We start from the raw sequence: 26,992 nt of genomic DNA on the forward strand, positions 1-26,992 counted from the left end.
GCTGAAGCTGGCTTTGAACTCACATCCTTCTGCCTCAGCCTCCGGAGCCACTGGGATCACCGGTGTGCACCACCGCCTTGCATGTATAAGGCCCTGAGTTCAATCCCAGCACCACCACCAACAGGAAAACAATTCGCAGTGGCAGAGCAGCAAGGGTTGTAACATTCAAAGCATAAAGTGGACCGCTCTACACAGGTGGTGGTGAGAGTTTTGAGATAAAGAGTGAAGGGAGCTGGATTTATTTAAAGGAGAAGAGATAGAACTCCTGCAGAACTCCAGATAGGGGCCTGATAGCAGAAAAACCCATTTTGGTGTGTCAGCTTAGGAGTTTATATATGCTTCTGGGCAGCGCCTGGAGCAAAAGCTATGTAAAACGGATATTGAAAAGGCATTCTTGAGAAATGAAGGGAATGGAGGGGGATGATAAGAGGAAAGATGGTAGAATGACTCAGAGGTAACTTTCCAACGTGCATATGTGAATACACAACCTTGTAATCACACATCACGTACAACCAGAAGTATGGTAAGTTCTACTCCATATATGTTCAATAAGTTAAAATACATCCCACTGACATGTATAGCTAACAAGTAAAAAAAAAAAAAAAAGAAAAAAAAAAAGAAAAAGAAAAAAGAACACTATTCCTACTCCCCCACGCCTTTCGGTAACTTCCATCTGGTTCACCCCCTTCCACCCACCCCTGGGACATGGGGGCTGGCAGGAGGCGGTCCCCCTGGGGCGCCTGGGGTCTTCACGTCTGGAACAGGCTTGCAGGTGCGCACTGACAGCCTCCGGGTTGGCCTGCAGTGTGGCTGAGGGCCATCGGCCCCACTGCCTGGTCACTTTACACCTGTTCTACACTAGCCCTTGTGATTAGTGGGGGCGTCCTTCTCCCGTTTGTCAGGGGCCTGGGTTTTCACCCCGGGACCTGCCGGTACCTTCCCCGCCCCCCCCCAGCTCTCCCTTCCAGCTGCTTTCCTACGTCCTGTCATTTTACATTCCAACCAAAATCTGTACTCCGAAAGCCGACCACTGACCCTTCTATGTCCCCCACTCCCGGAGTGAACAGCTCCTGTTTCTACACCCCGCTGGCCCTCGTTCGTCCTGCCCAGATGTCGCCTTCCATACCAGGCGAAAGACAAACGTTTTTCTGCCAGTCAGGTCCGGAGACCGGGAGGAAGTCCTGCCTGAAAAGGGCTGGACCAAGAGCCTGTCACAATGGCCTATGGCAGTCAGGGATTGGATGACATTAGTTGTCACTCAAGGCTGCTTTGACCCATCCGTCAGGGCGCCGAGGCGGAACTGTCCAATCAGGCGCGCAGACGGAGGGCGAGGGCGGGCTTCCGCGGTCTCCCGGGCTTTTCTTCCTCGCCCGCTTGGCTTCCTCCTCCGCAGGGCCCGCGTCCTCTGCTCGGCGTCTCTAGCCGCCGCGCGCCGCCGTTCCCCTGCCCCCAGCCCCGTGAGGTCCCCCGTGAGGACGCCGTGTGATCGTGGAGTCCGCAGACGGTGAGTGTGCGGCCAGGACTGGCGGGCGCCGCCCAGTACTGCCCTAGGGACCCGGCCTCCCCAGGAGCCGCGGAGCGTGAGGCCGAGATCCGGCCGGCTGTGGCCCTGGGCCTGTCCCCCGACCCGCCGGGTGGGATAGACTGAGGGTCCCCGAGGTCAGCTGCACAGTGTGGAGTCGAGTCCCTTCTGGCGGGTCGCCCTGGTACCCTGTCAGCCAGGCCTGCGGGATAGGCCGGCCGCGTCCTGTCGTCCTGTCCCCTCCCTGTTGACGACCTCCCTATAGGTCATCCCTGGGCAGCTCCTGCAGACGCTCCAGAGTGCGCCGGGAGCACGTCGCGGGAAATGAGGGCGAGGACACGAGATCTGGGAGCAGCACGCATTTGTGGCGCCAGGTGCTCAGGGACAACCCCGCGGTCTGAGCCCCGGGCTCAACAGGGCCTTTCCTTTTTTTTTTTTTTTTTTTTCCCGGGTACCAGGAATTGAACTCTAAGGCACTTGACCACTGAGCCACATCTCAGCCTTATTTTGTATTTTAGAGATAGGGTCTCACTGAATTGCTTAGCGCTTCGCCGTTGCTGAGGCTGGCTTTGAATTCCTGCCTCGGCCTCCCAAGCCTGCCCTGCGGCTTTTCCTTTTACACATAAACAAGTTTGGGGTACATCGAGGCCTGGGCGTTGGTGCAATGCTATTGGAGGGTGCATTTTACCCCCGCTGTGTCGGTTTAAACTTGTGAACAATCTAGGGAATCTTAGCTTAAAAAGCTTACGGACTTTTATGCACTAAACCTCAAAGGGAGTTCTTTGGTCCTATTTACTTTGTTTTCTGCTTCTGCTACTGAGAGTCCTGCAAGACCTCTGTTTAAAAGTCAGTAGGTAGAACTTCTGCATGTCCGTGTGCAAAACCTGTGAGCTCTTAAGATGCTGTTTCCATTTTGACCTACCACAAGCACTGCAGAGTGTTGGGGATCCCCAGATGTGTTTGGAGTGTCCCATTCTCCCCCCTTACTTGCTAGTAGTAACCTGGGCTCCCCATAGACACTTCCAAATGTGCAGAAAGTAGGGTCTCAAATCCATTTTGTAGCCTTGCTTCTCCTCAGGCTGGTAGTAAAACCCTAAAATTCCAGTTCTCTACCAGCATTTCCAGATGTCAGCTGCACCATAGGAGAAATAAAGTCCAGGGGTTTATTTTCAGAATATAGTATTTAGCTTTACATGTAAAATTGGGATGGAAGAAAGGTAGCCTAAGGGGAAGTAGAGCAGTTGACACCCAACAGCATCACAGCCTGTGGATGTGGAAGATCAAAGTCCATGAATCTGAACAGCCCTTGACAAGGGAGAAGATGCAATTAGAAATCTTCTGCTTCGAAATACTAACTAGGTACAGAAGTAAGAACTGTGTCTGTGCTGAAATACATTCACCCCAAGAAGACCTTCCTGCCACAGAGAACAGAGGGAGGTAGGGCAAGAAAAGGTGCATTTCTTTAACCCAATAGGAGACAGTAAAACCTAGCTGACATTCAGAGGATACTGCCCTCCCCAAGTCCTCAGCTAATGAGGAACTGAGGGAGGGACCTTCTGCCCTAGGATGTAATGCTGATTGTCACAGCTGTGGCTGTGCCACATCTTGCAAATACCTCGCTTCCTGCTCTACTGCATGTTGCAGACCATTCTTTGGGTTTGCACAGGTGACCATGTGTCTCACACACACCAGGGCACTGTGGGTGTCAACACTGTGTCAACATTTGTTCCCAAGACTGCATTCAAGTGGAGAGTGTTTTAATGGTCATAGTTTCACTGAGTACTGGATGCCACTTTTAAAAAGGTGTGTGTGTATGTATATGTGTGTTTGTGTGTTCCCAATGTGGCTGAACATTTCCTTTGAGTGGAAAGCAGAGAGAAATGAACTGCAAGTTGAGTTTTTAAAGTACTTATGCCGGTCTATCTTTCCCAGACACAGACACCAATGTGGTAACTTTAGGCCACTTTACTGGGTCTTGGGTCCTCAGCTACTGCCCTGTCCTTTCTTGGGGCTGCTTCAAGGACACAGCTTCCCTATGCCCTGCAGGGTGCAGGCAATTTCAGACCCTGAGTCAACTCCTAGAGGGCAGCCTGAGATGTGGGGTGCAGCCTCTCAGGAGAGCCGCTGGGGATACCCAGGTCAGGCAGTGAGATGCTGGTGTTGAGGAAACATGACAGACATGGTTCCTATCCTCCGGATTTTCTCAGAGCTGGAAGAAGAACAGTTATCCCAAAGAGCAGGGGACCCCAGCAAGGGTCTGCAAAGCTCTTCAGCAGCAGGAGGGGGTGGGAGGATGTGCCTGGTGACAGATTCCTGACCTGAAGCTGGAGTCTGACAGGTCAGTGTCCAGTGGTGCTGCAGCTCCCTGGGTTTGTTGCCTTGGAAAGACTTGCTCAGGTATTTTAGTATCAGTTTTTTTATTAACTGTAAAATGCAGTTTATCAGAGCTGGGGATGTGGCTCAAGCAGTAGCTTGCTCGCCTGGCATGCGTGTGGCCCAGATTCGATCCTCAGCACCACATACAAACAAAGATGTTGTGTCCACTGAGAACTAAAAAATAAATATTAAAATCCCCTCTCTCTCTCTCTCTCTCTCTCTCTCTCTCTCTCTCTCTCTCAAAAAAAGAAAGAAAGAAGAAAAGGGGGTCTCTGCAGGAACTGCTCTAGCATAATACAAGGAGGGGGTTTCTTCCATAGATCTTTTCCAGGATTCTCTTTGGCATTTTCTTATATATCTTTTCATTTTGTCCAGTCTTAAGTTGTGTCCTTTAAACTGAACTAAGTGATGTGTGTTGCTAAAATCAAATCATTGAACTTGAGGTCGGGTGATGGAAGTCCCTGGTTTGTATCTATTTGCTCCTGGCAGTGTGACTGGCCCTCCTGCCCTGCAGCTGGCATCTGAAGTGCGGCAGTGTTGTGGAGCTGAGCCCTGAACTTGGGTGTTCCCTTGTTCTTCTACTATGAAACTTGAGTTCAGGTTTCTTTCTTTTTTTATTTATTTTTTTAGTTGTTGAAGGATTTTTATTTATTTATATGTGATGCTGAGAATTGAACCCAGTGCCTCACACATGATAGGCTACAACACTAGCCCAAGTTTATTTCTTATGTTGACAATTTCATTCATTTTTGTCCCCACATGGAAACACTTATCAATTTTGTAAACATCAGGGACTGTCTAGGCAACATGGATTGGTGCAGGAAACTCAAGCCTTGTCTCAATGACAATCCAATATGATACAGTTTTGAGAACAAAGAAAAAATGTTTTATTGCTTTTGCAGCAGAGGAGAATCGGGACTGACCCAGAGGCTGTGATTCAGCTGTGCAGGGGGATCAGAAGGTTTTAGAGAGGAGGTACAGAGGCTGCATTCCAGGTGTGTTTTGTCAGGTGTCATAATTCACTCACGACTTGGGAGATGGTGTTTCTTAGATCTTTTGGTGCTGTTGCAAGTCAGAATTACTTATTCTTGTGTATGAGCTCAAGGACAGCTAACTTCTGTTAAGCTGGGAATTAGGGCAATCTTTTTTTCCCCAAGTTTAGGGAGGGGGGAGAGGAAGAGGAGAGTGTGAGAAAAACCCATTTCAGATTTAAAATAAGCCACAGGGTTATGTTCAAGGCATGAAATGGACCCTGGTTACATTTCTCTACTGTCAATTTCCACCTCCCATTCTTGTGGAGAAGTGGGTGATGACATCCCTAAGCAGCTTCGAATTAAGCTGGGTGATGAGTGGAGTCTTGGAAAGTCTTATTATTTCTCTCTTTGGGACATTCACTGTAGCAGATGAAGAGGTGACTCCAACCTTGGTGGAAACCTGGAGAAAGCACACTTACTTAAGCAATTAATATTTAACTGATTGTCATAAGTGTTCTTTTTTTAATCAGGTTATCTTTTTTTTCTTTTTATTTATTTTTTAGTTCTAACAGGACACAACATCTTTATTTTTATGTGGTGCTGAGGCTTGAACCCAGTGCCTCATGTGTGCTAGGCGAGCACTGTATCACTGAGCCAACCCCCAATTTGTGTGTGTGTGTGTGTGTGTGTGTGTGTGTGTGCGCGCGTGCGCGCGCAAGCGAGAGGGGGCTGCTGGGGATTGGACCCAGGGCCTTGTGCATGTGAGTGTTTTTTTTTAATATGTTTATCTATGTATGTATGTATGTGTGTATGTATGTGGAACCCAGCGCCCCACACAGCTAGGCTAGTGCTATACTGCTGAGTCACAACCCCAGCCCCATAAGTGCCATTTTAATCTAGGTCCCTCTGCTAGATCCACCTTTTCCCCTCCCTCAGGGTACCAGCCAGGTCTCTAACATACTATTTCTGGGCTCAGTTTAAATCGAGCAGTTGGCAACACCATATCCCAGGTAGGTTCTTGGCGTATATTAGCCGCAGTTTTTTGTTTGTTTGTTTAGTTTTGGACACAATGCCTTTATTTATTTTTTATGTGGTGCTGAGGATGGAACCCAGTGCTCTATTGCTGAGCCACAACCCCAGCCCAGCCACAGTCTTTTTAAGGTGTGATTTATCTTCTCTGTTTTCTTGGTAGATTGGGGTCTCCAAGATGTGTGCAACTTCCACTAGCCGCCTAAAACTTTGTTCCTTTGTTGGGTCACTTCTGCAATGAGAGATTGTCTCTGTCACTTTGTTTAAGGAGAGGAGCCTGTATCTTGGGATCAATTCCTTCAAGAGGAATCTAGGTATTTCTAAAGACTTTTCTGTTCATGAAGGATCAACCTTTACCCCCCTAGAGAAGGTATCTACCAGTCAGTACAGCAGACGTCTGAAGCTTCCTATGGCATAGGGCGCTTGGGTAGACTCTACCTATTAGTCATCAAAAGTCTGTGTTTTTTTATATCTTGTGCCCATTTCCATGGGCTGCCCTTTAGTATTTGGACTGTTTCTGGTGCACAGTGGAGTTCCCACTCACTTGCTCAAGAGTTTTGGTGCAATGGCCCTCCCAGCTGGGGCTTATTGAAGGTCAGCAAGGCTTCCCTCCCTTGGGGAGTACTCATGCAGGTGCTTCACCAGGGCCAGGCCTCCTGCAGGAGGAGGAGCCCATGGCAACTTTGTCTCCACCTGCCACTTCTATCCTAGGAGTCAAAACCCGGCTTTTTGGCCCATTTCTCATCCTTCTCAGTACAAAAGGGTTTGTGTTGGTACTGTTCAGGATGAGGTGTCAGGACTCATGTGCAGTTGGTGTCTGCATTGTCCTACAGGCTGTCCTGCTTTCTCCTCACCCTCCTAGCAGGTAGTACTCAGCCTTTTGCCATGGATTCAGCTGTTGTGACACATAGGCTCCTCTTCACAGTGTGCCCCATCTGCTTTTTAGGCAAAGTTGTTTTTTGCACTCATTTCTTTATTCTGCCAGTGTCCCCCTCCTGAGTTTAGGTTGATAGGATATTGTCATAGCAAGAATTCCTCTGCCCCAGTGATGGGTTTCTCTTGGCCAGATGGAGTCTTCTCTGATCTTGAAAGGGGAGACCATTCCTGTCCTCAGGTCATCATCTAGCAGTGCTGGAGTCCACTGCTACATTCTTGTTGGCCACAACCTCTGCAGACCACCCTCTCCCACCAGGGGAAGAAGGGGCTGGAAGGCAGGGCAGATGTCAGATTCTCCTTGCCCATTTTTCTATAGCCCAGGCAGGTTTCCTGGGCTTCATCCAGGGTTAAGGTCCCTGGGCCACAGGAAGATGACCTGCGGTTGCCTTGGGCTGAAATGAGGGACTGCCAGCATTGAGCGGAAAGGACTTAGATCTTCCTGGTGTCCTGCTGTCTTTGCACACCAGAGGAAGTGTCAAATGAGTCTCTGACTGTTCAGACTCCTCATTATGCAGCTGCATGGATGCCTGCACATACAGAATCTTTTCCACTTATATCACCCCTGATGGACGCACTCCAACTGCAAGATTTTCTAATATTCAGAAATAATTCTTATCCTTTCTCATCCCTAAGAGACAGAACGGCTTTCTAAGGCCAGATTGTTCCAGTAAAACATCATCTTTTTCATAGTCTTATACATATAGATGGCCTTTTCAGCCAAGATCTTTCCCAAGAGACTACTACTGGGAACAACCCAGCCTTGCCAACGTCTTAAAATGGCCTGTAGTAGAATCTAAGACAATGAGGGGAGTCCCCACAACCACGGCCAACAAATGGGAGCCTTTGAAAGGGACCAGCTAGGGGGAAAGTTCCCTGTTTCCTACTCATGCTTACCCATGACTCCTACACAGACAGTGCCACAGTGGTGTCCACAAAGGGGGATCAGGTGTGAGGATTAGGGTTGGGGGTTGCATACCAGTAAGGCTTTCCAGATGACCAAAGTGTCAAGACTTTGTTGTGCTTCCTTTTTCTCAAAGTAGACCAATTGATGGAAGAACCCATCCATTTTAGGGAGAGAAGGTGGTGTCCCCTTAGGAGAAGAAGGAGCACATCAGTGCTGAGATGGTCCCTCAGTCCCTCCCTTTACTTACAGGAAAAGCTCCTCTGGTTCTGCCCAAGGCAAACTCTCCCCATCGCCTAATTCTCCAGTGGTCTGTTCTCAACAAGCTCAGCAGCCACCTTGCATCCTCAGCACCAAGGGGGTTGCCCAGGGTACCAGACCTGCCCAGGAAAGATGCTGCAGCTGGAGTAGGGGCCACTCTTGGACCCCATGTTGGGTGCCAATTTGTTGTGAAAGGCTTGGTCCTGCCTGTCCCTAAAACCAGTCTAGTAATAAGGATATGATTTTGAGAAAAAGGGAAAAGAAGTTTATGGTTTTGTAGGAGAAACAGGGACTCCTGTTGCAGAGGCTGTGGTTCTGTCCACTGGGGGGTAGGACTTTTATAAGAGGTGCTTCAAAGGGTACATTCGAGGTGTTCCCTGTTGGGTCATAATTCTCTTGTAGACGTGGGCGATGGCTGTTTCTTAGTTCTTTTGGTGTCCTCCCTGAAGCCCCGTGGTGTGTACTGAATGAGAAGTGACATGGCCTAGGATGGGCAGAACGAGGTTATGGAGGGGAGAGGATAAAGAGGGAAAAAAGTAAGGTTTTTAAAAAGCTGCAGTCAAAGAGTGGGAGGGTTATGTCAAAGTAGGAAGTGGACCCCTGCTACAAGAGGAAGGGGGTGGGCTTTGCTTCTCGTGCCTTGTGTTCCCTAGACACTGACCCCTCATCAGTGTCATTGGGTAAAGTGTTCCTTGGGAACTTGACAGGGTGTTGTGTCCTCAGCCTCTGCCTGTCTTCTGGGTTGGGTGGCAGCCCTTCCTGGAGCTTCCACAAGGTGCCTCCAGCTGCTCTGCCTTCTGCAGGCTGCAATGGATTTCAATCCTGGGCCAGCTCACCTCCCACAGCCCAGGTTTCCCAGGGTGTGTGATGAGCTTCCTGACAGGAAGGTGTCAGGGAATGTGGACTCAGTTGGGATTCTGTGTGAATCATTAGAGGCATGTGGAGTCCTGTCCCTCATTTCTCCCAGGAGTAGTGAATTTAGCTATTCACACGGCTGTGTAGGAAGCAGGGTCTCAACTACATATTCCATTCAGTACTTGACTCCTCCTCTTTATATTCCAGTTCCTGAAACAGGCTGAAATTGAGGGTGACTCCTGCATCTTCCGGGTTGCTATGCCTCTGAACTTCCCTTGGGCCTGAGAGGGCTGCTCCTCCTCCATGTGCTGAGTGTCACTGACTTGGGCTCTGTCTAGCACAGGTAAGTAGATCTGCACGTGTGTGTTGCCTATTCTTTCTCACTTTGCTGCCTTTTCTCTTAAGTAAGTTTTTCTGTCACTTAGTTATCTGAAGATGAAAAATAGAAACAAACATTTCTGTCTTCCTTCAAAACTGGCTTTGGGGGCTGGGATTGTGGCTCAGTAGTAGAGCGCTTGCCTAGCACGTATGAGGCACTGGGTTCAATCCTCAGCCCCCCATACAAATCCTAAATAAACAAAAGAGAGGTATTGTGAATATCCACAACTAAAAGTAAAATTTAAAAATGACTTTGAATAGAATGTATTGCCAATTTGACTTGAAGTATTTGTGGAGCTTGAGTAGTGGTAGAGTTTCCTTTAATTTAAGTGTGGGTGAACATTTCCTGTGAGTGGAAAGACAAGAATGACCTGGAATTTGACTTCAAAAGTACTTATGAAAATAAAAAGGAAGAATGGAGGGAAGTGTAATATTAATGTTTTTTTTTAACTTTTTTTTTTTTAGTTATAGACAGACGCAATAACCTAATTTGTTTATTTATTTTTTTATGTGCTGCTGATTGAACAGTGCCTCACCCATGCTAGGCAAGTGCTATACCAACTGAGCTACAACCCTGGTCCTTAATGTTCTCTTTTCTGTCAGAGTTAAAACTGTAGGGCTGTGGCTGTAGCTTAGTGGTAGAGTACTTCTCTAGCATGCATACGTTCAATCCCCAGTGCCACCAAAAAAAAAAAAGGGCGGGGGAGAGAGAAAAGTTAAACCTGTAGTCTGAGTTTCTTTTGGTGGAGCCAATTTCAGTTATAAAACCACAAAACCTTATGGTTAAAGTGTAGCCATTGTGAGCTCCCCAACATGTATAGCATGTGTCCATATGTGGCCAAAAATGCAGACCCTGAATCTGGTCACAGCCCCAGCTATAATCCCTTTTTAATCCCCCTTTGTCCTCAGTCTTCAATTCATAATGCTTTAATGTCCTAAGTGATCAGTCATAACTATGGCCCTTCCCTTTTCCCTCTTCATTTTAAAATCAGCCAATGTGTGGATTGTGACCTGAGCTCCTCCTCTCTGAGCAAGGAACAGTTTTGCATTAGGGATAAAAACAGGTGGACTGCCCACCCAGGTGTGCCTGCTTGCCAGACTTGGTTCAGCTCAGTAGCCTGCCCTGCTGCAGAAATAAAGTTTGCCTTGTAGGATACTTCTGATCCTTTTGACACCCATGTATTTCTAACAAAAGGAAGGAAGACAGAAATTATGAAGGAAACATTAATATATATTGTTTAAGTACTTATGCTGGTCATGGTGGTACATACCTGTAACCCCAGCAGCTCAAGAGGCTGAGGCAGGAGGATTGCTAGTTTCAAGACAACCTCAGTAAGTTAGCGAGGTCCTAAGCAACTCAGTGAGACCTTGTCTCAAAATAAAAAATAAAAAAAATAGCTGGGGATGTGGCTTACTGGTTTAGCACTCCTGGGTTCAATCCCTTGTACCTCCCCCAAAAAAAGAAGAAAAAAAGTACTCATGCCTCTCTTATCTTCCCACAAACACTGTATCCGTGTGTTTGAGAGGTTTCTTTTGGAACTATACTGGATGCCGTGTCCCCAGCCACTGTCCTGTCTCCTGGCATTACAAGTCTTCACTGGGGCTCCCACATCATGCCCACTGCTGCTCTGTACACTGGACCCTATATTTTCCTTTCTTTCTTTCTTTTGGTACTAGGGATTGAACTCAGGGACACTCAACCACTGAGCCACATCCCCAGCCCTATTTTGTATGTTATTTAGAGTCAGGGTTTCACTGAGTTGCTTAGTGTCTCACTTTTGCTGAGGCTGGCTTTGAACTAGTGATCCTCTCGTCTCAGCCTCTCGAGCTGCTGGGATTACAGGTGTGCTCCTACATTTTCTTCTAGGAATTGTATAGCTTCTGGTCTGATTCCTAAGCCTTTGATCTATTTGCAGTTGACTTTCCTGCAGGAGGAGAGATAAGGGTCTAGTTCTATTCTTCTACTTATGTGTAACCAATTTCCCCAGCACCATTGGTTAAAGAGGCTGTCTTTTCTCCAATGCATGTTTGATCTCCTTGTCAAGCAAGCATCAGATAAGTGGGCTTATCTCTGTCTTCTGTTCTGTACCATTGGTTCATGTGTCTGTTTTTATGCCAGTACCATGCAGGTTTACTAACTTATTTAGTATTTTGATTGGGATCGCATTGAATCTGTATAGAGCTTTTGGTAGTATGGCCGTTTTAATGATATTAATTGTTGTACCTATCCATGAACACAGGAGATCTTTTCATCTTCTTGTGTCTTCTTCAAAAGTGTCCCATACTGTGTTTCTTTAGTGTTCCGTAATTTTCATTGTTGAGGGCTTTTCCTTCCTTGGTTACATTATTTATAGTTTTTTGTTTGTTTAGTGAGGGCCTATTGTGAAAGGGATTGTTTTCCTGATATCTTTCTCTGAGATTCATTGTTGGTGTGTAGAAAAGCCAGTGCTTTTGTATGTTCATTTTGTAAGCCCCTACTCTGCTGAAATTATCTATTAGCTCTAGCAATCTTCTGGTGGAACTTCATAGATCTTCTCAGTGAAGATCATACCATTTACAAACAGTGATAATGTGACTTCTTCCTTTCCTATTTTTGTCCCTTTTATTTTTTCTTTTGTAAAATTGTTCTGGCTAGAATTTCTAGTACCATTGTATAAGAGTGTGAGAGTGAATGTTCTTGTTCCTTATGTTAGAGGAAATGCTGTCTCTTTTTCCTCCATTCACTGTCCTGTTGGATTGGGGTTTGTTGTACATGGTCTTCATGATGTTGAGGTGAATTCCTTTCATCCCCAGTTTTTCAGTGTTCTAGTCATGAATGGGTGCTAGATTTTGTCAAAAGCTTCCTCTTCTTCCTCTTTCAAAGAACCAATTCTTTGTTTCATTGATCCTTTGAATTTTTTTTTCCTCCGCCATTGATTTCAGCTCTTATGATTTCCTTCTACTGGTTTTGGAATTGGTTTGTTCTTGTTTTTTGAGGGCCTTGGGTTGCATCATTAGGTTATTTATTTGGGAATTATTTGGCTTTCTTATATAGCCACTCATAGCTGTGAACTATGTAACAGCTTCCTGTTGTTTGTTTTGGTGTTGATTTCTAATGTCATTCCATTAGGATAAGATGTAGGGAATAGTATAGGCTTATTTTTTGTTTTGTTTTGTTTTGTTTTTGTTTTTGTTTTTGGTACTGGGGATTGCACCCAGGGGCCCTCAACCACTGAGCCACACCCCCAGTCTTTTTTCATTTTTATTTTGATCCTGGGTGTCACTAAGTTGCTGAGGCTGACTTTGACTTTGAAGTTTTGATCCTCCTACCTCAGTTTCCCCAGTCACTGGGATTGCAGGCATGTCCACCATGTCTGGAATTACTTTGTCTTTTTTTTTTTTTTTTTCCTTTTTCCTCTTTTAACATTTCTTATATTCCTGGGTTGAGTTTATGTATCTGTTAGGATGGATTTCTATTTCCCTCTTTTTTAAAAAATATATATATTTTTTGTTTTGGTTGCAGTTGGACACAATACTTTTATTTTACTTATTTATTTTTATGTGGTGTTGAGGATCGAACCCAGGGCCTCACACGTGCTAGGTAAGCGCTCTACCACTGAGCCACAATTACAGCCCTCTATTCCCCTCTTCTTCTCTTGCAAAAGTGTCTACTCTCGTGAGGATTTTGTGGTTTGGCTTCCCTGCTAATTCTTTGGTGATGATTAGTGTTTGTTGATTTAGTGTGCACTATATCACATCTTTTCCTGTAGGTCTCAAAACAGTGGGACTCTCCTTTGTATCTGGCAGATGTGCTGTGGGGTTTGGGGGACCCATCCCCTGTGATGGCTCCTCATTCACAGCTCTGTGTATTCTAAAGGCAGGGGGTGATCTCGACTCAGACCCTTTGTACCTTTGGTCTTCACAGCCCTTATGTGAATTCTGTTTCTGCTGCAGAAGTGGCTGCCCCTGGATGGGACCTAACCCATCCCATCCATGCCTACTTGAAGGCCTGGTTGTTAGTTTGGGGACTTTGTCTGGTCTATCCATTGTATTGCTAAAGTGTGAACAAGGTCAAGTTGGATGTGGAACCAGGTGCTCTCTTGGCTGTCATGGGGAAGCTCAGCAGCAGAGTCTCGAGTCTGTGAGGTTCAGCTGTCCCTGTAGACTCCTGTCACTGCACATAAAAGGGGGAAACAATAACAATGATAGAAGCAAACAATATACAGTATTCAAGTCAATACCCATCACCTTCTATGACATCTACAACACTAATTACCACACAGAGTAGAACAGTGGGTCAGCAGTTGCCAAAAGCAAAAATCATAAAGGGCTATGCCCTAGGTGCAGATTAAATAGCAGGTGTCAACCTCACTAACTCAGTACTAATGACTGCACCCTCAGTGGAGGGGCCAGGACTCACCTAAACTAGGCAGTTCTAAATGTGGTGGATACAGAGTGCTGTAAGAGCAAAGATGATGTGGTAGGAAGTTCAGATGTTCAAATTGTGAACAGAGAAAGATGCAGAAAACCTATAGGTCAGCAGGCATGTTGGGCTCCCAGAAGTAAATCTTTAGATGTTTCCTCCTGGCCACTGGGGACTGAGTCCTCCTGGGGACACATTTCAGCAGTCAGAGTGTGGCTCCCAACTTGGGATTGTGTTTACCCCTCTCTCTGCAAGTGGGATTTCATTCTGAGCTGTGGGTGAAGCAGATGCCTTACCAGAGCTGCTTTAAGTGTTTCTTTTTTTAAAAAAAAAATTCTTTTTATTGTCATATAACTAGTTTTGCATGCACTTAATAATTGTATTTTTTTTGTTGTCTTTTAATTTCTTTTGCTGAAAATGGCTTGACAGAACCAAATTGTGAGGAAGCCTGGGCCATGCTGTCCCGGCCTTTTCCCAAGTGACGGATGCCTGTCTCTCTCCTTTCCAGTCTGGCCAGACCTGGCATCTACCTTCTTTGAGGTCAGGGTCGGCTGCCTTGGACACCAAGGCTGTAATTCTTCACACATGCTTATGACTGTGTGCTCAGAGGAGCAGGAAGACAATAGAGCCTGCTGTGGAGAGCTGTCTCAGCCCTGCCTAAGTGGAAATATCCCCTTGCAGGGAGGAAACACTGCCTGAAAAGGCCTGTGGGCAAGACCATGTCTTTCTGGCTTCATTTATCCAGGTGTCTGATACATCTCCTGTCTTTAATAGCCTCCAGAATGTGCATATGTGGCCTGGGGTGTTGCAGGGGTCTTGTGGAGCCCTGGGCAGGCAGTAGGCAGCTGGTGGGAGGGGGTGGCCTTCCATAGTCTCACATACCTTTCTCATCCTATGCAGCTCAGAATCCATCTCCAGGACTGTGTCTTCTCTGCTGTGTGAGGCCCAAGTGGCTCTGGCTGAGATCTGTCTCCCTGTGACCGCAGCTGCTATGAGAGCCATAGGAAAGAAGTCAGGACTCCCCAGAAGGCAGGAAATGGTGAGTGTGGGTTGAGGACTGCTCAGGGAGGTGGTGTGTTTAGAACTGGTGGGAACCATCTGTGGCTGGACTCTGGCCTCCCACTGTTAGCTCCAGAGTCAGCCAAGCCAGGACTGAGTCAGATACTGCTACAGCTCAGCCCTTGATGCCTTCAGGCCATGGTGTGGGCTGGTGCAGGTGGGTTCCCAGTGTGCTGCCTGATCTGCAGCCACATTGGCAGAACCTTCTCTGTGCAGCTTGATCCACAGTCCTAGGCCCTCAGTGTGCAGGAAAGGCAGACCATATTTCCAGACACTACCTCCCTGTGCACTTCTCAGCATTATCAACTCTTAGTTCTCTCACTACATTCAAGTGGGCACAGTATCTGCATTATCATTTTTTTCACTGAGTAATGAATGATAATTTTTAAAAGATTTGTTTTCTGTTTGTGAACATCTACCATTATGGGATAGCAGAGAACAGTCACTTGGAATTCCACTGTTAAAGCACTGTAGGCTGGGCATGATGTTATATGCCTGTGATCCCAGCTTCTCGGGATGCTGAGGCAGGAGAATCTTGAGGTCAAGCCAGCCTCAGCAATGACAAGGCACTAAGCAACTTAGTGAGACTCTGTGTCAAAAAAAATCAAAATAGGGCTGTGAGTGTGGTTCAGTGGTTTAGTGTCCCTGATTTGAATCCCCAGTATCCAAAAAAAAAAAAAAAAAAAAAAAAAGCAAAAAACAAAAAACCCTCTGTCTCCACCTTCCTTGTCTTCCCCAGGCACTGATGCCTTACTGTCTTTAGGTAGGAATTTGCTTTGGGTTCTATATCCTCAACCACTGTCCTGTAGTTTCCTAGGGTGCCCCAAGGTGCTCACACCTGCCCTGTGCCCTGCATAGTGCAGGCAATTTCAGGCCCTGGGTCAGCTTCTCCCAGAGAACAGCCTAAGGTGTGGGTTGCAGCCATCAGGGGAGCAGCTGGAGACCCTGGGGCTGAGGAATCTTCTGGAACAGGCCTCATCTAGAGAGCTACTTCCTTAGGACATTGTATCTCCCAAGCCCTGTTCCTATTCCTTGGCAACAGGTGGTCAGTGAGCCTATGGATGCTGGTACTGAGGGCCAGGTCAGCAGTGATTCCTGCCCTTGCATTCTCTCACAGTTGTGTAGGAGGAAAACTCTCCCAGAGCATAAGGACCACCCACCCCAGTGCAGTGCTATGCAAACCTGAAAGCCTCGTAGACTGGAGTCATGGTCTAGGTCTCCTGGGAGGATGATCATGGAGTGTTTCAGTGAGCAGGACCAGGTGGGAGATATCCAGCTGACAGGGACCTTACCTGCCCCTTGAGCCTGACACATCTGTGTTCCCTCAGTACCAGCCCTTTCTGTTTCTTAACTTTGTTCACTTAATTTGAGGCTCAGGTTTTCCTTAAATGTGAAATGTATTTATTCAGAACCAAATAAGGTAAAATATACTTTATAAAAATCTTTTCTGTTGGATCATTTTATTCATTGGACATAATTTAAGACTTTAGGAAAAATTCCATGAGCATGGAATGGCTTCTCTTTTATTTGGATGTTGACGTTTTTCCAACAACTGTTGCAGTTTAGAAAATAAGTTTTATGTATCATTTATTATTATCATTGTTATTTATTCTTCTGTATTTATTCTTGGAGTGCCATTGTAAATGAACTTTTAATTGCTTTCAATATTTCATGTGTGAAGTGGATTTTTGATATTTAATTGATTTTTATTGGTTTTGTCTCAGATTTTTTACTGCTGACCTTGGAAATACATCTTCCTGTTCGTTGCTTCTAGGCTTTGAAAATCAAGAATACTGCTGCTATAAAGTTTGCTGTGCAGGATTTTTTGTGGCCCTACATTATGAACTCATTTGGGTCACTCCAAATTTGGGAAATGGCTTGGGGTGCAGGAGTCACCTCTATGACCCAGGAGATGGGGTTGATCATTTCAGCCTGTGAAAGGCATGTCCCTGTGAGGAGGTTTTTGTGAGGTCTCTGTATTGGTGTGTGTCAGAGCCCTGTGACTTCTCAGGTACTGATCTCCCTCCACGTAGCAGGCTTTCTGGTAGGTGCTGCCTTGGGAAATTAAAAAAAAAAAAAAAAAAAAAAAAATCAAATGTCCCTATCCATTTGCAGTAGAGACTCTAGGGAGTAGGAAGCCAGAAACACCCGTTAAATGGGCACTGTGTCAGGTGGTCACTGTTAATGGGGAGAGAGGTGGTGAAGGGTGCAGAGGCTGCTGTCTCCTCCCATCTTTGTGTCTCTGGCTGCTGTCTCGGGGTGAGTGGGTCTGAGCCTGAGCCTGTTCCCACCTGTATCTGCTTGGCGAAGTCCTTGATTTTGCTCAGTGTCTGGGGCTGTGTGAGTTGGCCCTGAGATCTGGAATACCTTGGTGTTCTTCCTGGCTTCCCTGGGAGTACCCTCTCTGCTGTGTTGTCAGAAGTAGGGAGAGCAGGCTTCCTTGACTTGTTTTTGTTGTCATAGAGACAGCCTTTCATCCTTCAGTGTAGCCTCAGGGTGTGTAGATCCCTGTGGCTTTTTAGGATGTTCCATTCTTTTCCAGGTACATGCGTGTGCGTGTGGATGTTGTGAAGATGGGTTGAGCTTGTCAGCTGTTTTTTCTTCAGGTATTAACACTTCTCCAGATTCATGATTCACGGGTATTTTCTACAGTTCCTTGGGGTGCTATTTCACTCTGTTGATGGTGTCCACAAAAGACAAAATTTTCACTTTGTAATGTTTATTAATTTTAAAGTTGTATATGTTTTATGAGGTACCATGTTCTTTGAGGAAATGTTTTCAGCCTTTCTTCGCTCAGTTTGATGTTGGCCTTGGGTTTGTCCATATAGTCTTTGCAGTGTTGGTGTAAGTTCCTTCTATCCTTAGTTTCTCTAGTGTTTTAAACATCAGTGTTGCTGGACTTTGTCAAATGCTCTTTTTTGCACCTATGAGTTAATGGTGTGATTCTTGACCTGAACTCTGTTTATGTGGTGAATTCTATTTATTGGTTTCTGTATGTTGAGCCAAATTTGCATCTCTGGGATGAAACCCACTTGATCGTGTGTTTTTGTATGCCGTTTGCTAATACTTTGATTTTGTTATCAGGGTGATACTTCATAGCATGAATTTGCAATGTTTTCTCCATTTTTATTTCATGGAATAATTTCAGGAGGATTCTTATTAGTTCTTTAAACTTCTGTTGAAACTCGGCTGAGAATCCATGGAGTCTTGGGTTTTTCTTTGTTGAAAGACTTTTTAATAGCTGTTTCAAATTCATTACTTGATATTTATCGTTTATTGATATTTATTTATATTAGGTGCATCAGACATCTCTAGGAATATTTTAATATTTTCAAGATATTCCAGCTGATTTGAGTATAAATTTTCAAAATAGTTTCTGATGACTTTCTGTGTTTCAGTAGTGTCTATGGCGATATTAGTTTTTTCATCTCTAATTTTGTTCATTTGAATCTTATCTCTCTACTGTTTAGTTTTTGGATTTTTTTTTTTTGGTGTGGGGGGGTGGTTGGTGCTGCAGGTGGACCCCAGGGCCTTGTGCATACAAGGCAAGCACTGTACCAACTGGAATATATCCTCAGCCCTCTCGATTGTATAGTTTGGCTGCAGGTTTATCAATATTGTTTACCCTTTTAAGAAAACCAACTATGTTTTATTGCTCTTTTTTGGGTGGGGAGGGGCACTCAACCACAGAGAAACACATCCCCAGCCCTATTTGTTTTTTATTTAGAGATAGGGTCTCACTGAGTTCCTTACTGCCTCACCATTGCTGAGGCTGATTTTGAACTCGGAGTCCCCCTGCCCCAGCCTCAGCTTCCTGTGCCACTGGAATTACAGACATGCACCACTGTGCCCAGTGATCCTTTGTGTTTTTTTTTTTTCCTTGGGGGGTGCAGGTGGGGGCACTAGGGATTAAACTCAGCACTCAACCACTGAGCCACATCCCAGCCCTATTTTGTATTTTATTTAGAGACAGGGTCTCCCTGAGTTGCTTAGTGCCTCGCCATTGCTGAGGCTGGCTTTGAACTCACGATCCTCCTGTCTCAGCCTCCCGAGCTGCTGGGATTGCAGGTGTGTGTCACTGTGCCTAGCATCCTTTGTATTTTTCAAATTCACTGTCTCCAGAACTGTTCAGGTTTCCTGTTTCTTCATACCTCATCTCCATGCAGTGTGTTTCTGGATGTCTGTCCACCTCCTCAGTGTTATTCAGTCTGTTGTACCTTGGGGATTTGTTAACTGAGGTGTGACCTACAGTTCCCTCAGCGGTGCTGTTGTGATGGAGGTATTCTGCTGTTGGTCGAGTGTCTTGTGTGGGGCATTCTCTTGACTGTGCTGAGGCTGGTATTCCGGACACTCAGGCCTCCCAGGACCATTCTTCATGAGCTCAGGAAGGATGGAGTTCTGTGAACACACTGGAAAAATGCCACCTTTCTTCTCCCCATGCAGAGAGAGAGAGAGAGAGAGAGGGTGTGTGTGTGTGTGTGTGTGTGTGTGTGTGTGTGTTTTGGGGGGGGGAGGGAGAGAAAGGGACAGACAGACAGATCTTCCCTGTGATATACTGGCAGTGCTTCAAGAGGTAAAATGTTATTAATTTGTATGCAAAGTCAAAAAAACCCCTGAGCCGCAGGTCGTGGTCAATTTCTGTAAGAGGCAATACTGCTCAGGGGCAGCTGTCCTGCTCTCCCCACTGCTCGCATCCTGACTGAGGGGAGCTGGGCCTGCAGTGGATGCCAGTGCTCATCTGCTTGGCCTTCTCCTGGGCTTTCCTCTTCACTTTGAGGAAGTCCTTTCTCCATAGGCGACTTTCACCTTCTATTCCATTTCTTAAAGAGTTTTGGTTTTGTCTTTAATATCAGAATCTCTATTCCATCATCCTCTAAGTAATAGAGAGGAACACAGTGCATGTTTGCAATTAGATACCAGTTTGTCTTGGCCCATATTTTATATTGCTGGTGATTTTTTCCCCCTCTAAATACCTGTTATGTCTTTAATCAGCATTCCCTATAAAAGCCAGTCCACTAAAAACTTTCTTCTCTCTTGGTTCTTTCTTTATCTGTCTGCTAATATTGTGCTGTTTGGAGTATCATATTTGTAAAGTCCTTTATGTATAGTCATGTGTCATTTAAATACAGGGATACATTCTGGAGGAGCACGTTTAGCTTGTCTCCCCATTGCACAAACATCATTCTGTATTCACATGATCCTGGATGGCACAGCTTCTTGCACACCTAGGCTCTGTGGTATCAGTGGTTCCTGGACCACAAACCTCCCCAGCATGTTGCTTTGCCAAATCCTGCAGTTGACAGTGCATTAGGTTTATTATACTAGCATCACTGCTCACACACAAGGAGTCCCTTTACTACAGACAACCCTGTATGTGTGGCCTATGTGACCACAAATGTCCTTGAACAAAAATCTGCTATGTGCCACATGACTGTGTGTTAGACAAGCCAGCAGTCTGCTATTCAGACAACGGTAACAATTGTTGCATATTTCTTATTCCTATTAGGCTTGGAAAAGTACTTTCTTGACCACTATAAAGTCTATTTTGGAGTTTTGGAAAATTTTGTAAGGCTGTCATATGGAAGAGGTGACCTTTGGTGACATTGAATTATTCCTAAGAGACTCGCATCTTTCTGCTTACCCCATTCTTCTTTGACATTATCAGAAGAAATTAAGAAGCTATTTATTGATCATTGTTCTTGTTTTTTAGTTGGTTAAATTTGGTCTGAAGTAAAACATTTGCAGCCTTCTAATTGTTCTCAATTCCCATTGAATACATTGTGACCCTGTGGATGAAATGTCTACCAGCAACATGCCAAGCCCCCAGCCTGCTTGAGGAGAGCATTGGGTTTTTTTATTATTATTATTATTATTATTATTATTATTATTATTACAGAGGGGTGATGGTTCTTTAAGTTCTAAGGTAAAAGTGGAAGAAAATAATAGACTTTCTGAAGGAAGGCAGAGGTTCAGTAAAAACCATATTGTTTCCCAACACACTCAGCCCTTGTGACTCAATGTTCCTCCTCATTTCAGTGGGATCCTCCCAAATCCTTAGCTCCCCCTACCAGCAAAGTTCCAACTTTGTCAGCAGGTATTTCTGAGGGTAGGTACTGTAAGGAGGACTCATTAGCTCTCCTGTACATGAGGAGGTAAGGACTTTATTATCCCATATATTAGACATGTACCCTACACAGATGTTAGGAGTGACCAGGGAGCATGACTTACTTCCTGTACTCTATATCTGTAACAAGAAGGGTGTTTTTGCTCTGCTGATGTATTTCAGGATAGTTCAGGTCTTACATAGGAATGACTGTGTTTGGGGAAGTGAATGCAGACTGAGAGTACAGGTTTTGATGACAAAATCATGGAATAAATATTTGGAGATCACAGAATCATGAGACCATCTCACAAGTAGAGAATAGAACTCTCATGCTGTCAATCTCTCCTGGTATACCCTATACTTTTGTGGGACATTTTAGACCTCAGTGGCCTTTGAGGATGTGGCTGTGAACTTCACCCAGGAGGAGTGGGCTTTGCTGGATCCTTCCCAGAAGAATCTCCACAGAGATGTGATGCAGGAAGTCCTTAGAAACCTGGCTTCTATAGGTAAGGATGACTTTTCATTACATAATCAAACACTAAGTGAGTGGGGGTGATTTTTTTTTTTTTTTTTTTTTGTACTGGGGTTTGAACTCATGGGTACTTAACCACTGGGAAACATCCCCAGCCCGTTTTTGTATTTTATTTAGAAACAGTGTTTTGCTGAGTTGCTGAGGCTGGCTTTGAACTCTGATCATCCTGCCTCAGCCTCCCAAGTCCCTGGAGTTATAGGTGTGCACTATGGTGCCTGGCTCCCCCTTTTTATATTCTATTTAGAAACAGGGAATCACTAAGTTGCTCAGGTTGGCTTTGAACTTGTGATCCTCTTACCTTAGCATCCCAAGCTGCTAGGATTGCAGGCATATGTCACCAGACCCAGCAAATGGGAGTTCTTATTACTTATGAATTTGGAACATGGAAAGGGAGGGAGTACTTTTGGGAATAAATTTGGGTTAATGTCAGTTCACTCTGCAGCATAAATTCCCCTTTTTTTTCTCATTTTTCACAACTTTTAAAAATTGGTGCATCATAGTTGTGTACATTAAAAAATCCTATAATTTATTGTGAAGTTAATATGATTTATAATGATTGTTCTGGGTCTACATTTTAGGAGTCAGATGGGAGAGCCAGAACATTGGTGATCACAACACAAATTCCTGGAGAGATCTAAGGTAATTTGTACTCACAAGAAGAAGCAGAGTACCTTGAGGAAATAGTAGCATGTCTTATTATTTTACAAACAAGCAAAGAAAACAAGGATTATATGAATTGTGTTTTTTTTTAAAGTTGTTGATGGACCTTTATTTATTTGTATGTGGTGCTGAGAATCCAACCCAGTGCCTCACACATGCTAGGCAAGTACTCTTCTGCTGAGCTACAACCCCAGCCCCTATATTTATTCTTTTTTAACCAAAAATATGAACTTTAATATAATAAACATTTAGTGTTTTCAAAATAATTGAAACAAACAAGCTGCTTTTATGATACCAGTGTTTTAGTAGTAGCCCTGGAGAAACAGTATTGCAAAGAAATTGCTACTTTGACTTTCAAACAGTTTAGACATGATGGGAAACCAGTACTTTACCTGACGTTAGTAATACTGTAGGTGCAAGATTGACTAATGAATATAAAAGTATTAATGAGCCAACCATAAAATGCCTGGTAATTTTTTACAGAAGTCATATGGTAGGTTCTGGAAAAATGTACAAATGTACTCAGTGTGGAAAAACCTTTAGTGAGATTCCAAATCTTAGTCTTAACCATGCATTTCCTACTAGAGTGAGTCCATGTGGAAGCAATATGTGTGGACAAGTCTTCATTTATAATTTTTTCCTTAATAGGCACATCATACCTCATTCTGCAAGCAATCCATATGAGAAAGAAGAGTGTGAAGGGAGGCCATATGAATGTAAACAAAACAGAACATTTTTAATTTCTCTCACAAGTGTTCAAAGACAACTGACATCACACACTATAAATGAACCTTATGAATGTCTGACATGTGGAAAAGAATTCAATTGTTCCAAGTGTATTAAAAAATATGGACGATCTCATAATGCAGAAATGTCCTATGGATGTAAGGAATGTGGGAAAGCCTTCACTAGTTCAAAATACCTTCAGATACACATACGGACTCATACTGGAGAGATGCCTTACAGATGTAAACAATGTGGAAAAGCCTTTACTCGTTCCTCTTCCCTTCAAATACATAAACAAACTCATGCTGGAGAGAGGCCCTATCAGTGTGAACAATGTGGGAGAACCTTCACTACTTCTTCTTATCTTCGCCAACATGAACAATCTCATACTGGAGAGAAGCCTTATAGAAGTAAACAATGTGGGACAGGCTTTGCTACATATAGTCAGCTTCATTCACATGAATGGACTCATACTGGAGAGAAGCCCCATGAATGTAAACAATGTGGAAAAGTCTTCAGTAAGTCAAATTACCTTCAAAAACACATGCGAATTCACACTCGGGAGAAACATTACACATGTGAACAATGTGGGAAAGCCTTCACATGTTCCAGTTACCTTCGAAAGCATGAAATTACTCATACTGGAAAGAAACCTTATGGATGTAAACAATGTGGGAAATCCTTCACTAGTTCTTCTTACCTTCAAATACATAAACGATCACATACTGGGGAGAAACATTTTGGATGTAAACAATGTGGGAAAGCCTTCACTTGTTACAATACCCTTCAAAAACATGAAAGAACTCATAGTGGAGAAAAGCCCTATAAATGTGAACACTGTGGGAAAGCTTTCACCACTTCTAGTTATCTTCATGTACATGAACGAATACATACTGGAGAGAAGCCTTATAGATGTGAACAATGTGGAGAAGGCTTTGCTTCATCCAGTCAGCTTCACTCACATCAACCAATCCATACAGGAAAGAACCCATATGAATGTAAACAATGTGGTAAAACCTGCACCACATCGTATTACCTTCAAGTGCATAAAAGAACTCATACTGGGGAGAGGCCTTATGAATGTAAACAATGTGGGAAAACCTTCATTAGGTCCTCTGTTCTTCACACACATGAACAAACTCATAGTGGAAAGAAGCCCTATCAATGTGAACAATGTGGGAAAGCCTTCAAGTGTTTTGCTTATCTTCAGAGACATAAAAGAATTCATACTGGAGAGAAGCCCTATGAATGTAAACAATGTGGGAAAGCCTTTGGTAGTTCACATCACCTTCATGTACATGAACGATGTCATACTGGGGAGAAGCCTTACAAATGTAGGCAGTGTGGGAAAGCCTTCACTAGTTCCAGTAATCTTCACATACATAAACGAACTCATACTGGAGAGAAGCCCTATCAATGTGAACAATGTGGGAAAGCCTTCACTACTTGTGCTTACCTTCACATCCATGAACGATTACATACTGGAGAGAAGCCTTATAGATGTAAGCAATGTGGGACAGCCTTTGCTACAGCCAGATTACTTCGCTCACATGAACAGTGCCATATGGGAAAGAATCCCTGTGAATGTGCAGAATGTGGAAAATCCTTCAGTAGTTCCTATTATGTTCAAATACATAAACGAATTCATACTGGAGAGAAGCCCTATGAATGTAAACAATGTGGGAAAGCCTTCACTCATTCATTTTCCTTTCGAATACATAAACGAACTCATACTGGAGAGAAACCCTATGAATGTAAACAATGTGGGAAAGCCTTCTTTAGGTCCACTCACCTTCACTCACATGAACAAACTCATACTGGCAAGAGGCCTTATGTATGTGAACAATGTGGGAAATCCTTCATTTTTTCTACTTCCCTTCAGAGACATAAACAAATTCATACTGGAGAGAGGCCCTATGAATGTAAGCAATGTGGGAAAGCCTTCCCTGTGTCTGATGAACTAAACAGACATGAAAGAATTCATACTGGAGAGAGGCCCTATGAATGTAAGCAATGTGGGAAAGCCTTCACTACTTCTTCTGGTCTTTACAGACATGAAAGGTCTCATCATGGAGAGAAGTCCTATGAATGTAAGCAATGTGGGAAAGCCTTCACATGTTACAGTTATATTCTAAAACATAAAAAAATATGCTGCAGAGAACCCCTTTTAATGTAAGCAGTGTGGGAATGCCTTCACCCTGTCTGCTAATCTTCACAGAGATGGACAATTCATACTGAAGAGAAGTCCTGTGAATGTGGGAACGCCTTCACTTGTTACAGTTACATTTTAAAACATCAAGCAACTTATACTGGACGGAATCCCTATTTTGTTTTTTGGTGGTGAGGGTCCCCAGGATTGAACTCAGGGGCATTCAACCACTGAGCCATATCCCCAGTCCTATTTTGAATTTTATTTAGAGAGCAGATCTCACTGAGTTGCTAGTTGTCTTGCTTTTGCTGAGTATGGCTTTGAACTTGCGATCTTTCTATCTTGGCCTCCTGAGCCACTGGGATTACTGGTGTGTGCCACTGTGTCTAACAAGAATCCCTATTAATTTAAAAAAAATGAGAAAAGCACTTCATTTTTGTGGTTTTAAACCTGAAAGTAGTTGTATTGGAGGAAAGTCTTTTGAATGTCAAAAACTTGAGAAATCATCTAATATTCTTAGTCACCTTCAATGACATGAGAGGACTCCTTGAAAACTTGTTGAGTGTGGTGTGTTTCTCTCTCTGAGCGTTTTCTGTTGCCTTCAAAACATTTCAGTCACTCATCTGGGGAAACAAACCCCCAGAATGTGTGTTGTTTCATTTCCCTTCCTATGCATGAGAATACCTGCAATGGAGAAATCACCTGAGAATGTGAGAAATGTGCCAAAGCTTAAGTTTTCCCCAGTTCCTTTGAAAGAAAGATTCACACAGATAAAAACCTATGAACATAATAAATCTTATAAAGATATTTGGTGTTTCAGTTCTCTTCATATGTTACTCAGCTTTCCATTGTTGTGTCAAAACATGAAAAACTCAACTTATGGATGGAAAGATTTCCTTTGGCTCACATGATCACAGTTTTCTGTGACTATTGCTTTGGTCTGAGGTGACTTAAAAACAGATAGTGGAAGAGCAGAACTGTTTGTGTCATGGCAGAGGGAAGAGGATATAGAGGGGGATGAATGAGTCAACAACCAGACACCTGACAGCTCATTTTGTTTAGGTTCACTGTTTTCTTAACAATAAATTAGGTGTCTATAAATATGATAAATGTTAATAAATTGTGTGATTTGTAGTGTTAAAGTTATAATAACAGAAATAATATAAATCAGTTTTTCTGGAGTTAAAATACTGAACTTTTAACTATCATGAGGTTGAAGTTTATTCTTTCTCAACTTTTTGAATTTTGTAAAGTCAAATATATTCATATTTGTTGTCACATGTGTTCTTTTCCACATTAGAAATTTATATGAGGAAGCATATGATTCTAGAGTTCATGCAGTATATATTTTTAGATTATTATCATAAGGCAAACCCTTTAAATTTTGCTAATTTCCTAGGTTTTTAGTAAAATTGGAGTGCCAAGCTTTCTAATTGGTATAGTTTTCTATACAAATTGTAGAATAAAGATGTGCTTTTCATGATGAAACTATTTTTAACAGCATGAAAATATGACTTGTCAAAAAAAAGAACAACCAATTCAGAATTTTTTTATAGTGGGGATATAAAAAGAAGATAAAGCAGCAGAGAAGCAGTAAGTAGGAGAGAGGTGTGTGGGGGGGGGGCTGTAAGGTGAGTGTGTGTATAAGGAGATGATGAAAGTCTTTGTGATTTAGTGGAAAAATGGTAAGTACAGAACACCGGTGCCAAGGAGTAGGGTTATCATGAAAACTGCCTGAGGGCAAGAGGCAGCTTTGGATTAGGGACCAGGCAGAGGTTACAAGAGTCTGGAGAAACAGGCTAGAAAAACCCTGGTGTGTTCCAAGCAGATGGTTATAGGTGGCCCTGGGAAGGCTCAGAAGATGAGCAAACCAGGTCCAAGACCTTAGAGTTTGGAGGACAGGAGGAGAGCAGATTGTGATGGGAGTGAGGGCTCTGCTGGAAACTGAGCCAAAGACCCCCCTGGTTTCACCATGGCAGAGAATCAGCCTGCATTGTGCCCATGGCCTGAGACACTAAGACATGAAAGGAGAGGTCAGAGCAGGAAAGCATTCTGGCCACAGCCTGGGCACCATTCTTTGTGTTTACTGTGAGATGCAGGAACAAAGGAAAGCAGAGCAGAGTCCTCTG

At 44.0% G+C, this 26,992-nt stretch overlaps 1 protein-coding gene across 3 annotated transcripts; it reads left to right on the plus strand.

The window, feature by feature from the left end:
- Nucleotides 1-1,372: 1,372 nt before the first annotated feature.
- LOC143399556 (uncharacterized) lies at nt 1,373-25,862 on the plus strand. 3 transcript variants are annotated; one of them, XM_076856287.2, is made up of 6 exons: nt 1,373-1,504; nt 9,062-9,197; nt 14,535-14,673; nt 21,176-21,302; nt 21,907-21,967; nt 22,637-25,861. In XM_076856287.2, exons 3-6 carry the CDS (start codon nt 14,626-14,628, stop codon nt 24,888-24,890), a joined length of 2,490 nt encoding a protein of 829 aa, XP_076712402.1. In that variant the 5' UTR covers nt 1,373-1,504; nt 9,062-9,197; nt 14,535-14,625; the 3' UTR covers nt 24,891-25,861. The 3 variants fall into 3 exon arrangements, with proteins under 3 accessions (XP_076712402.1, XP_076712403.1, XP_076965558.1); XM_076856288.2 differs by lacking the exon at nt 1,373-1,504 and adding an exon at nt 6,169-6,215; XM_077109443.1 differs by lacking the exons at nt 1,373-1,504; nt 9,062-9,197 and having other exon boundaries at nt 14,539-14,673; nt 22,637-25,862.
- The last annotated feature ends 1,130 nt before the right edge of the window (nt 25,863-26,992 follow it).

Source organism: Callospermophilus lateralis, chromosome 5, assembly GCF_048772815.1.
Source record: "Callospermophilus lateralis isolate mCalLat2 chromosome 5, mCalLat2.hap1, whole genome shotgun sequence".
Lineage (NCBI taxonomy): Eukaryota > Metazoa > Chordata > Mammalia > Rodentia > Sciuridae > Callospermophilus > Callospermophilus lateralis.

Excerpts from the sequence above, each read along its gene's own strand:
- LOC143399556 (XM_076856287.2), top strand. The coding sequence starts at position 14,626 with ATGAGAGCCATAGGAAAGAAGTCAGGACTCCCCAGAAGGCAGGAAATG. Across the intron at positions 14,674-21,175 it reads TCCCCAGAAGGCAGGAAATG|ACCTCAGTGGCCTTTGAGGA; the intron begins GTGAGTGTGGGT and ends GGGACATTTTAG. Across the intron at positions 21,303-21,906 it reads TAGAAACCTGGCTTCTATAG|GAGTCAGATGGGAGAGCCAG; the intron begins GTAAGGATGACT and ends TCTACATTTTAG.